At 37.7% G+C, this 13,347-nt stretch overlaps 1 protein-coding gene across 2 annotated transcripts in view; it reads right to left on the reverse strand.

The window, feature by feature from the left end:
- ATP9B (ATPase phospholipid transporting 9B (putative)) overlaps positions 1-13,347 on the reverse strand; it is a 172,500-nt gene that overhangs the window by 40,580 nt on the left and 118,573 nt on the right. For both annotated transcript variants that reach the window (XM_033052712.1, XM_033052723.2), the window contains exon 13: positions 2,827-2,969. In XM_033052712.1, the coding sequence (XP_032908603.1) occupies positions 2,827-2,969 (143 nt within the window). The remainder of the gene's footprint in view (positions 1-2,826; positions 2,970-13,347) is intronic.

Raw genomic sequence — 13,347 nt, forward strand, 5'->3', positions numbered from 1 at the left:
AAAGCTTATTGATGAAGCACAAACCCAATTTACAATCATACAAAGGACTACCTTGCAATTATGTTAGTAATGCAATGCTCCTTAGACTCAACAACTAATTCTCAATCATTTCCAGTGGAGCTTGGGCCACAATATCAGATTTTTGCAGACAGTTCTCTGGATTCCCTTTCCTTTTCAGTATTGAGAAAAACTTCGCCTGTTCACATTTAACTAAATCAACCTTTTAATGCTGCATTTTGGTAGCATCCACTTGGAAAGATGGCTACAAAACTGACTCCCTTCTTTATCCTCTGATAGCCAGGCCTTGAGTGGGCACAAGAACAGAATTAACTGGTTTATATGACTAGAAATGAAAATTCAAATGATAAAGTGCTAAGACCAGACCTTATAAACTGTATAATCATGCAATGTCAATCATGGATTAAGAGTACAGACTTCGTTCATTACTTAACAGTATGTTTCACATTTATCATAAAATGCACAATGAGAACAAATGTATTCAGGAAAGGAAACTGGAAGTAGCTACCAACATACTTGGGTAAAAAGTACACTGTCGATGTGTTTGTTCTGAATGAAGAAAAGTTTAAAATTTGCAGGGCATTTAAGATTATTAAAACAGAGCAGTGTTTCCCATCTCTGCAAGGCACAGTCAATGGTGTGAAGTTGGTGACATCTCCAGGACTCCTGGCTTATTTTCACTTACATCAGCTTTCAGCCGACACTCAGGTAAAAATGCATAGGAGTGAGACTGCTGACTCTGCTTCTTTCAAACTACTGCCCTAGAGTGCGGCCTTCACTTTCATTTCTACATCATTACTGTATAGATTGAGACCTTCCACCAGAGCACAGCGGACCTCGGTCCTCTGAAAAGCACTGGATGATTGTTTGGATCCAATCATTTCCTGGTAAAAGTCTTTTAACTTTTGTCTATTTAGCAGCTTTTAAGCATATACTCTTGTGCTGCTTCTTAAGCAGAAATACAGTGACTGCAAGGGGCATGATGTAGGTTGAAAAAAAACCCAACAAACAAAAAACCTCACAATTTTACACGTAACAGGGTTGTTTCTCCTTGTATATACAAGACAATAAAATGTATCTTTATAAAGATTTAAGGATGGAATACCACAGTTCTGCTTTGAAAAATCTGGTATCACTAAATTTTTTTGTGGATTATTTTTAAGGAGAAAAACTTTGGTTTAAATCGCTCTTCTATTAGGTTAAGTGTAATGGTTGTATTCAAGTAGCACAATGGCAGGGAGGTTTTTAGGTTTTTTTATTTTTTCAAACAATCCTTTAATTGTCAAACAAGGTAGTAAGTATCAGAGACAGAATATAATTTCTGCATTGTAGAGTTGTGTGAGAAAACTAAGTATTTTATTTAGCAACACCTAAGATTCTCAGTGCAGTCTAACTGTAAGTACAATACCTCAACACTTGAACTTCATTTCCAGTTTGGTAACTGGAATCTCTATCAGCAAAGTTTAAAAAGTCTACATTGGTTTTGCTTAGAAAGTAGTGTTTTGTAACTAACTTTAGAATTCACTTTGTACGTGAACTCTACTTCATTGTTTTGAAAATAAATTATTTTTGAACATATTTCTTTTTCCAAACATATGCTGTAAATTACATATTTCAAGTCTTCAATGTGACAGCACTCAAAGTGACGTAAATTATCATGATGAAGGGTGCAATTAAAATCAATAAGCAGTTTCAAATAGCATACAAAATCATTAGGTAACTGAAATGAGACTTGTTAAACAATCATTCACTTGCTCTGAAGAACTGCCACACTATAATTAGCAATATACTTTCGTTTTACAAAATAAAGAACTACATTCAGATGCATATAGGATAATATATGTTCCTATAGAAGAAAAAAGGAAAGTATGTTTCAAAAAATGTGACGATATATTCTATATACACTGCATTACAAATATGCAGTAATGGAAGTGTTAGCATGGGAGGCAATAGGGAATTATTTCAAACAGAAGAAGATATAAATTGTGTATTATGCTTTCAGAGAAGTACAACAGAGGCCAACCCCTGCCCTCCCCAGCAGCTTTTCACAATTTTGAACTATATTTTACTAAAAACCAGTAAAAGAATTCTTCAAGCTTTTCAAGAAAGAACTTTCTCAGTTCAGAAGATAAGTTTCTTTTAAAAAACTCATTTATAGCTACTAGAAATTATTTATTCAATCTCAGAAAGAAACAAGAAAGTGTAACACAAGATATTCTTCACACTCTCAGTACTTACCTTCTGATCCTGGTAAAAGTTGGGGGTTCCAGTAGACCAGGTGAGGTACAGTAACAGGTTACAGTTATGAAGATGAAATCATTCAGCAGCTCCAGAACTGGTCTTGGTAACATAAAGAGTAACTACCTTCACTGGGACAGCAGGTACCATTTTGGAGCTGATCTCATGACTTGTTTTGGAAATAACTTGCTCTCTCTTAACTTACTACCATACAATATTGCAGTAGCAATGAAGTGCAGAATAAACCAGCATCCTGAGTGCTATTCCAGAGTCTTTTCAGAGGAAGATATATGGTACTCTTACTCATGCTGTACAGTGTCCTCTTGCTATTGAAGAGCTTCTCCCACTGGAATAAATCAGAGTACTTCCAAACACTGACTTTAACATCCAAGTACTGGCCTACCCAAGCCTATTGGTACTTGTAAAAGTCCCCAAGCAAATGTGTAAAATTTTATTGAGAAACAAAAATTGGTAGTTGAAATCTACTCTTACATTAGCATATTCAAGTAGAGAACTACATTTAGAAATTTTATAAAAGTTATCAGATTTCAGAATGGTAACCTGATATACCTGTTTTATCCGTTAGTAAATAAACTAATCGTCCCAACTCTTCTGGTATGGTGCTAGTTCGAACAACTGTTCCAGGAATATTGTCATCCTTCATAATCATCCACCCGTAGGCTGCCTTACCCATGTCCAAGTTGACACGTAAACTGCAAAGGAAATTTATACCATTATCAGTGTGAATATTAGGTAAAGTGAAAGTTATAACTATAAAATAACATTAGAAGCTCTTTTTAGTATATCTGAAAAAAGAAAGATCTTAAACCTATATGAACCAAAATTTTGGAACATTGCTTTTTTTATGTGTTTGTAAAGTATATATCACAGGTTTCATCCCAGACTTTCGGAAGAAATGGCAATACAAACAAATGCAGTATCATTCTAGTAGCATTCTGCATGAGACAGATTCCAACACTTTACGAAGACTCTTGACATAATTACATTACTACTCTTACACAGGTGGGTAACATATAGCAAGAACAGATCACTATTCAAGTCACAGCTTTTATCTACTAAAAAACCCGAATGCCACCTATGCTCTCTTTGATGTGAAATTACAAATATTTTTGTACCTTTTCAAATCACTGGGGTTTTCTTGTTTTTTAAACAAAACCTTATTTCTTTAGGATAGTATAACTATAGTTGTTAATTTCTCTTTCCCAACAAATCAATGTTATTTTTGTCCTTCCCAAATGGTAGATTGAGAGGGTCCATCACAAAAAGAGAAAAGTGCTGAAGCAGCAAATTGCACCCTCATGATAGCATGTTGGCATGAAGTAATCTTTGGGTCGCTCTCTAATAGAAAATGTTCAATTTGCAGCAAGTTTTACTGATTATACATAGAAGTCCAAAATCAAAAGTATTTTTTCCAGTTCACTCCATGCATTCATTTTTTATTATTTCCATGTTTACATTATATAAGAACTAAGACGCATCTTGTATTCCTATGCTACAATAATCATTTAACCACATTGCTCTTCCCCATAATAAAATGCTCCAACACAAAACTCTATCCACCTTGCTCTAAACCAAGAAAATGCGACTTTTCTTTAGCTGTTCACCACGTTCCTGCTGCCTCATCAGAGAAGCAGTGACTAAAAAATAGGCATGTGTTGATTTCTCTCGACTCTGTTCTAACAGAAATACTGAAAAACCTATACAAAGGTAGGAAAGTGGTTACACGAACTACTGAGGGCACTTTTTCTGTTCAGCCTGGAGGAGACTGAGGGGAGACCTCATTGCAGTCTACAATTTGCTCATGAGGGGAAGAGGAGGCGCAAACTGATCTCTTCTCTATGGTCATCAGTAACAGGACCTGAGGGAATGGCCTGATTTCTGTAAGGGGAGGTTTGGATATTACAAAAAGGCTCTTCATCCGAAGGATGGTTGGGCACTGGCACAGGCTGCCCAAGGAAGCTGTCACAGCACCAGCCCTGACAGAGTTCAAGGTGTGTATGCACAAAGCTCTCAGGCACTGGTGTGACTTTTGAAGGTGGTCCTATGCAGAACCAGAAGTTGGACTGGATGACCCTTATGACTCCCTTCCAATTCAGCATATTCTGCGAATCTGTGAACTATTTGTAGCTAAGTTACCAACACAAGTTAAGCAACAGTTTACAGTAATGTAACTCTTAGAACTTTTCAAAGGTACCTATCAAGGTCAAAAACTGCTAATGCACTGCAGACATTTTTTGTAACAGTCCTGACATCATCCTGACTTAACTGCGTAACAAAAAGAGCAGCTATCAGGAGTTTTCATCTGTCCTCTTCCAATCACAGCAACAGACTGTAAATTACCTGAGGTAACAGTGGAGGGAACAGTGAGTCACAATCTGCACTATCCTATAAACAAGAGATGCATTTACCTGGAATTGTGGGAGCGTCAGAAATTTTGATACACACTAAAAAAAAAGTTTATTCTACATGCCCTACCTCCTGAATTTGTACAGCAGAAGACAAAAGATGTTGCAGTGTAAAAGGAAACATAGGTTTTATATAGAAGATTTACCATTTAGGATGGTATTCTGTGCTTTAACTACATCTTATTTTCCTACCAAAATCGTCATCATCTGAGAAGCATCCTTCTCTCTGGTGATATACCCCAAATAGTCCTTCAATATATTCCCTAATTTCATCTGTCTTCAGATGTGCAAATATATGTAAAAAAAGGACAGACAACAGAAGGAGGACTCTACAGATTCTTTTTACTGAAAATGCTAGAGTATAGTGAGAAAAATACTTGAAGTAACTTGCCTCACACTGGTTAACTACAGTTCTACCCTATCTTACTCAATCCAGAGGCAGTACTGCGCAAACTGCCTTCTTATTATGCTTGTCTGTTAACTTTAAGAGTGAATAGAAAAACCAAAGCAACACACGTCACACTGAAACCAAAGGAACAGCAAAAGATTTACTCCTCTTAGGGATGTGAACCTGCTAGTTAGGCAGTCAAGTACAAAAGATTCCATCTAACTTGACAAGAGAAACATGGACACACTTTATTTTAAAACAGATGGACATTTGCTCTAGCCAGGAGCAAGTGGATTAACTGAATGATGAAAGCTGCTTACTGTCCTACTTCAAAGAGGCATTTAGGCTATATTTTTTTGTGGTTGGGCTACCAAGACAGGAATTCTGAGATGGAGTGCTCTATTTAAGCACTTCAGTCTCAAGTACATGGCACACACACAGACATCCACATGGCTGCTCTTCCAACGGAGATCTACAAACTTACCCAGACAGGAAAAACTGCTTCAATAAGATAGAATCAGAAAAATCTCCCAAAGCTGAAGTGCATGTGCATCTTCACTTGCACCTTTTATAAGCATGTATATCATATGTTTTGATGTTGCAAACACTCAGAGTACTTAACGATAATATACTTGAATATAATTTAAAGGTAAGAAAAAAGAGAAAAGAAAATAAGACTCCAACTTCTCTTGCTGAGTAGTGAGGGGAAATCCATATTTCAAATCATTAAGGCATTTTAGGAATTACTGTATCTTTCCAGCATGTACTGCTAAGTAGAACAAAAGGTACCCCCTTTATGCTGATGGACCTAATAGAAGACTGGCACTGCTGGTCTATAGTCTCCCCAATGACTAGGACAGTCTGAGACAGCTTTCTGGCACACAGAAAGACACTGGGTACATGCTTAAATTGGTAAGATGAATAAAGAATTAAACAATAATAAAAACGAGTGCTATAGATGAATTTTTTAGCATTAATTCTAAAATTTGTACACTGTATTATTCTATAGCATCCTTCACTTGGTGTTTTTTGTCTTAGAGGAAATCTTTATCTTTGAAATCATTGCAGCTGTTACTTAGCACATTATGGAAACTGATGCAATACTAAAAATGATGATGGCCTATTAACAGTGAGTTTGCTTTTGAAACTAGAAACCTCTCCAACAGAGCTTCACAGGGATGGATAAAAATACTTCACTGAAAAGTCCAAGAATTTTTAAATAATAAAACAAGGAGACATTAAGCTTACTCAAAATAAAGCTACTTTCAGTGGCTGATAATATTAGCTATCATTTCCCATAATTTCTTTGCAGACTTTAAGAAACCTCATTATATAACCAAAACATTTTAAATTCACCAGTTTTCAAAGCCTTCTCAATTTAATCCAATTAAACAAACTCCAAACACATCAGTTACTCATGAAAACACACGGAACAGCATTCAACGTAGCATTAGTGACTGTTGCATTAGTAACACTGATTTTTAGCAAACCAATTACCATGCAAGATCTAGGCAGAGTATGTTAATATAGGAATTTGAAGGCTGTTCCAGAGAATGAGCATATTTAGCAAACACAGTAATGCAACATTTCTTGTTTCCCCGCCTCAGCACTAGCTACCCTAGAACAAGCAATCCTAAGGCAATTTTTATCCAACTTGGGGATTTATGTCATTAAGAGCCAGGGTGGCATTCTCTGCAATTCAACTTCAGAGCAAATAAATAACACAACATTTCAGAATCCACACCACTTTTAACTACATGTTAAAAACAAATAGTTCTCCTCTTACTCCCTCAAAACACCAGTGTTTTAGATTAAAAACACTCCTATTTACAGGACTTCTAAATTTCTTTTCTTTCCCATGGATTGTAATGATGTAAGGCCCTCTTCTAAAGGTGTCTGATTTGGGTTTCTTTGTCAAAAGGACACATTTGCCAATAAGCAAGGATCTTTACTACGAAAGTTTGACAAATACATTTAGGAACTCCAGAAACATTCTACCATTCATAACTCAGTGAAAAACAATTAAGACCTAATGAAGTTACCAAGGACAATTTTGTGAACAAAGTGATATTGTGCCAAATAAAATCCAAGTATGACTTTGACTAAAAATTAGATGGTAGAGTTTTTTTCCTAACTTCCTGAGTAGTTCTTTATATGTAAAAGTTTTGCAACCAAAAAACAAAAGCCCTGCCACAACTCCAGATACAGTATGAGTATCCAAAGTAGTATATACTTTTTAAAATAAATGAAGTAATTGAGATGTAGTCTTTTTATTTTCAGGGCTTCCTTCTCTGTAAAAGTAATACTCCCAAGAAGACCCTCAGAAGTGTGTTCCTGTTTGCTTCATTAATGATCTACTTCTCTTGTACTAATATTTCTAAGTATTTTCTATTACGCGAGCATATAAAAGAAAATTAAGGAAGGTAAACATAGCATTTTGCATGAAACCCTGGGAGTGAATGTAACTTTAAAAGGGAACTCAACCCCATATATTTCTGATTAAATACTTGAGGTAAAAAAAATGTATCAACCCTGTATTGCTCTAGTGACTGTGGCACATGCAGTTTTTCAAGGCAGATAGAACTTAAAAATCCAGGAGGTAATCCAGAGAATAGATAATGAAAAAATTAATCTGTAAATTTCTTACAGGCTTAAAACACAGAAGAATGCAAAAAAAACCCAAACCCAAACCAAACAAACTACATGTCAAACAAGCACCTTTGCCTAAAGAGATGTAGCATGTGCAGCTCAGAGTGATAATGATTAAAAGTATTTCTTTTTTATTATCCCATTTAACAGGTCAGATACTGTCTTTCATTTGGCCTCTTATACAAAGGTGGCAATATTGACATTAAAGGTCAAACACAAATAATATTTAAAACGTGGGGTGGTTTTTTTTGGTATAGTTGACAGAAATTCAGCATTATTTGCTGTAGTACCATAGGTTTAAAACCAGAAAAAAAAACCCTAGGAGCAAATAGGCAGTGTTGCAAGATTTGAAAGAAGGAAGATTTACTTCAACAGACCAGTTTAAAGAGTGCTTCTTTTTTATACTGATTATTCTCAGTATTGCGGCCAGTCCTGTTTCATAATATCTGTAATAATGGATGAGGGGAACAAGCAATCCCTGAATAAGTTTGTGGAGGACACCAAGTTGGGTGGGAGTGTTGATCAACTGAAGGGAAGGAAGGACCTACTGATGGGTCTGGACAGGCTGGGTCAATGGGCAGAGGCCAATTGTATGAAGGTCAGCAAGACCAAGTGCCAGGTCCTGCCCTGAGGTCACAACAAACCCAGGCAGCTCCACAGGCTGAAGACAGAGTGGTTGAAAAGTTGCCCAGCAGAAAAGGACCTGGGGGTGCTGGTTGGCAGTTATTGAACATGAGCCAGCAGTGTCCAGGTGGCGAAAAGGCCGATGGCCCTGGCCTGTATCAGCAATAGTGTGGCCAGCAGGACCAGGGCAGTGTTTGACCCTCTGTACTTGGCACTGCTGAGGCCACACCTCGAGTGCTGTGTTCAGTTTTGAGCCTCTCATCACAAGAAAGACATTGAGGAGCTGGAGCATGTCCAGAGAAGGGAAATGGAGCTGGGGAAGGGTCTGGAGCATAGGTCCTGTGAGGAACAGCTGAGGGAGCTGGAGGTGTTTAGCCTGGAGCAAAGGAGGCTCAGGGGAGATGCCATCACTCCCTACAACTGCCTGTTAGGAGGTTGTAGCCAGGTAGGGGTCGATCTCAAGAGGAAACAACTTCAAGTCACACCAAGGGAACTCTAAATTGGATATTAGGAAAAATTTCCTTACCAGAACTGTTGTCAAGCATTGGAACTAGCTGCCTAGGGAAGTGGTAGAGTCTAGATCACTGGAGGTATTTTAAAAGACCCACAGATCAGACTAGCACTTAGGGAAATGTTTTAGTGGTGGAATTGGCAGTGCTGGATTAATAGTTGGACTTGATGATCTTAAAACCTCTGTGGTTTTTCTATGTAGCATGAATATCAGACATTTGAGAGGCACAAAGCTAGCTCAGGCAGTAGCACAGCACCACACTGGACAGTGTAAGACATTCTTAGCCCAAGACAGACACACCATAATTTCTGTTGCAAAATTAATTAGTAAAATGTCATGAAGCATGACAATGTATTTCAGTCTCTATAGAGATTGCATTAGATATCCTTTTACGGTATTAAAGCACAATACACTAAATGTGTATTAAACCACTTCCTTAAGCCATTTCATAAGCAGCTCTTTAGCTCTTCCACACTGAAACATTTGCATCATATATCTATATATAGTCTGTCTCTCTGTGAGACTTCATATATTGATACTCTCACATCTATAGATTATACAGATTAGAGTTCCAGCACAGCAGAAACTACAGCATGATTGAAAGCAGCATAGCTGCTTGCTGCTGTCAGACAGTCTGCATATGCGTGAGTTCCCTGGATCTCCAGAAAACACAGAAATTCATATCTGTAGGATCTGGGATTTGAGGGGCTATTAATGAATTTCAGACATAAGACCTCCTAGCAGAGTTTTTCTCACTGCCCCTGAGAATAGACTGACATAACCTGGAGGATTTAAGTGCTCCTTTTACAGACCCAGAAAAAACCCCAGCCCTGAACCATGTAGTGCGCCAAAACTTTACTACTTAAGTGCAAAGCAGTTCCTTCCAGTCATTTGGGACAGCTTCTTTTGGCAGAACAGCTCAGTGACTAGGAGTCTTGAGGTGTCCAAAGGAAGGGACAAGAGACATTTCAGCTTCTGTTCACACTAAAGTAAAGGATCCTCCTAAAAGGATGGTTGATTAAGCCCCTGTCAATCCAGCTTTAAACTGCTACTAAATATAGAGCCTGGGTGATACACATTTTTAACACATCTTCAGACAACATCTTAAAATTTTATGGTAAATCCTCTACAGTTCTTAACAGCTAAGCAGAAGCACATACAGCTACCAGACTCACATGTCTATATGTGAGGTAGCAATTTCACCAAACATTGTTTGGTTAAACCTAAACTATCTTGAAAAACTTCCCTGGTTACATTATTTATTTATTTATTTAAACAAAACCCAAACAATAAGAAGACCGCAACACAAAGTGCAACCTACTTTGCCTTTCAAGGTGATGAAGAAGACAGGACAATGAATGAACGAAGTCGATTGGTGTTGGAGGGGATCCACTTTGTGGGGCAGTGCTATCACTAAAGTCTTTTCTTTGGCCTGGGCTTTCTGAACCAGTTGCTATGATAACTCAAGTGAACTGATAAAGACATATTAGTACTCAAGGCCAGGGAAAAGAACAAAATCATTTTGTGACAAGGCTCTCTAACAGCCTTAATATCTTTCCTGCACCCATATACACAAGCATTGGAATTTTCATCTCAGTTGTAGCTGGTATCTTGCATCTCATATTGATTAAATCTCTTCTATTCTCTTGCACTTAAAATTAAAGTATCTTCCCCCAGTCAGGGTGCTGGCTTTTCATTAGCATGACTGTTATTGCTCTCTGACCCTTGTCATTTAGAAAACAGAAAATCAAAAAAATATAAGTTGTTCAACAAAAGCACCTTATTTAAAAAGTAAAGGTGACATCACAGATTTAAGAACTTCCACACTGGCATTACAAAGAGCAGCAGCATGGACATGCCTGAGGACACATGCTCCCTGTTAGGTTGCTATGTGACAACTGCACTAGGTGATACACTTGAGTTGGCTAGAGCTAGCTAGAAAAAAAGCCTGAAAATGCTGAGGAACATGGAAAAACTCAGATAATGTATGAAGACAATCCTGGAGAGATTTACTTTGTTTTGGACAGACTGTCAAAGACTTGTTTTATATTCTCCTTCCCTGACAAGTCTTAAGAAATTAAAATAGCGTGACTTTATAGGGCAGCAGACTACCTATGGAGGCTCCCAGGGCTATGGTTTCTCCATATGGAAAAAGAAAACATCAATGACAGAAACACTTTTAAGGGCCAAACATTTCAGGGAGTGTGGGGATGTTCAAAACATTTTGGGCGTAATAATTCTATCTTAAAAACAGTTTAGAGATGGACTAAGCTTTCAAAATCTGTTTATTACAGTAATTTCACGATTATAAGCCGCACCATTTTGACTAAAATTTTGGTCCGAACCCAAAGTGCGGTTTATAATCAGGTGCGGCTTATATATGGACAAAGAACGAAAAGTTGCTGTTTTAGTTTGGAGGACAGGTGTCTGCTGAGAAAGGCAGGAGTTTCTCTTTGAAATGGAGAATGCAAACCCCCTCTCTCCAAATTATTATAATTTTGAAATCAAGGGGCTTTCAGGCAAACATACGGGAATTAGGAATAACAGTTCTTTTCTAGGGAAATTAAAATAGAAATACAGTACTACAAAGAAACAAACTCCAAATCCTGACACAGTCAGAGTACAACCTGACACCCTGTCAGGCAGGGTGTTGGTAGCAGTCTCATTAAATGGTGATTGCAGTCCCCTTGCAGTGACAGATGTGGCTCAGTTGGAGCAGTGCTCCTGCAGAAGGTGCAGTTTCCCTCTGGAGGTCCAGTGGTGATGTGGAGAAATCCAGTTTTCCTCTGGAGTCCAGTGGAGAAAGGGGCTACCTTAGTGTCCCAAAACCTCTGTTTTTATCTTGGTAAGAAATGTTGGGCTCTTCCCCCTGGCTGGAGCAACTTTCAATGGGATGCAGTAATTTTATCAGTCCCACAGTGGGACTCAATGGGCCATTAGCAGACAATGACTCCCTGGAGGAAGGATGGGGTGTGAAAAGATAAAGAACAATGCCTTGCCTGGTTTCAATGGATGGCCCATTAGCAAATTATCTGCCATTGAGATAAGGATCACTGTCCCCACCCTCAACAGATGGTGATAGAACAGATACCTTTTATCACACTCTGTATTGTAACATGCGGCTTATAATCAGGTGCGGCTTATGTATGGACAAAAACCAAAAAGTTGCTGAAACCCAGAAGTGCGGCTTATAATCAGTGCGGCTTATAATCGTGAAATTACTGTACTACTTTTTCTCTATTTTTCTTGATTCCTTGTACACCACAGAACATGTGCAATGTTGGGGGCTGAATTTTTGGAGGTGAGGGGTGGGTGTTGCTTATTGGGATGGTTTATATTTTGCTTCACAGTTGTTTTATGTTTATATTTAAGTCTTGTATACCCCACAGTAACACCCTGCACAAAGCAAAGAAACATTGATCTAGACAAGTATTTAGGATGCAGTTGAATCACAAGGAACCAGCTTCTTTCTGAAGCACCTGAAAAGTTCCTATTAACTATAGGAGAGGCTGCACAGAGATCAGTTAAATTCTACTAACTCTATCATCATCTTCCTGATGATCTTCATCAAACATATCTAGCCATGAACAACTATTTTTATTGCATACCTGAAAGTTCCCTTGCTTTGCAAAACAAAAGCCAAACAGAACTCCAAAAAAGCTCTCCAATTAGAAACTGCCTGAATTCTCTAAAACTATCAAGCAATACATTTCACTGTGTGTGCCTGAGTCCAGATATGCACTACCAGTGAATCCTAATCTCTGACATTTTGTTTGCATCTGTAAGTTCATTATTTCCCCCCATATAGCTATTTTAAAAATAATGGGAGCATACAACACTTGGTGCTTCAATGTCTTTTGCTTTGTAATTTTAATCTTTGAGAGTTTACACCCAAAATACAGCCTAAAAATTAAGTCATTTCCATGCTAAACGTGCAGAAGAGAGGAAGGGAAGTGTAGTCATATTTGAGTACCAGCATGACTGAGTTGCTCACTTTGCTGACAGTGTGGGAAGCAACCCTGTATTTATGAAGATCCTAGTTGAAAAAAATTTGGTAGAGAAACAGATAAAACCCTACAGAGAAAAGCATTCTCTCCTAAATTCCTGTCTGATGAACTAAACCAACCATATTCTCTAATACTTCTAGTCTCTAGTTTATATATTATCTCCCACAAACAATTGTAGATTGGATTAGATGCATACTAGAAATTTTTTTGGAGAAAAGTTATTGCACAAGTCCACTAAACAACTCTTACATTGAAAATGAGCTGAACATGTTTTTTAAATGGCATATGTTGAACTTTCAATATAGAGTAAAATTTACTTACAACATCTATATAGCCTTAACCCTCTTGCATCCAGCAACAAAGATTAAAATGGCTAAAAGTTATCCTTTAGTTAGAAGTGATCCTTTATATCCTTAGCACATTTTTCCCCTCCCCTGGAAGTTTCAAAGTGCATTTCTTAGTAGAACGTACACTTAACCATTTGAA

The sequence above is a fragment of the Catharus ustulatus genome, chromosome 1 (genome assembly GCF_009819885.2).
Source record: "Catharus ustulatus isolate bCatUst1 chromosome 1, bCatUst1.pri.v2, whole genome shotgun sequence".
In the NCBI taxonomy this organism is placed as follows: domain Eukaryota; kingdom Metazoa; phylum Chordata; class Aves; order Passeriformes; family Turdidae; genus Catharus; species Catharus ustulatus.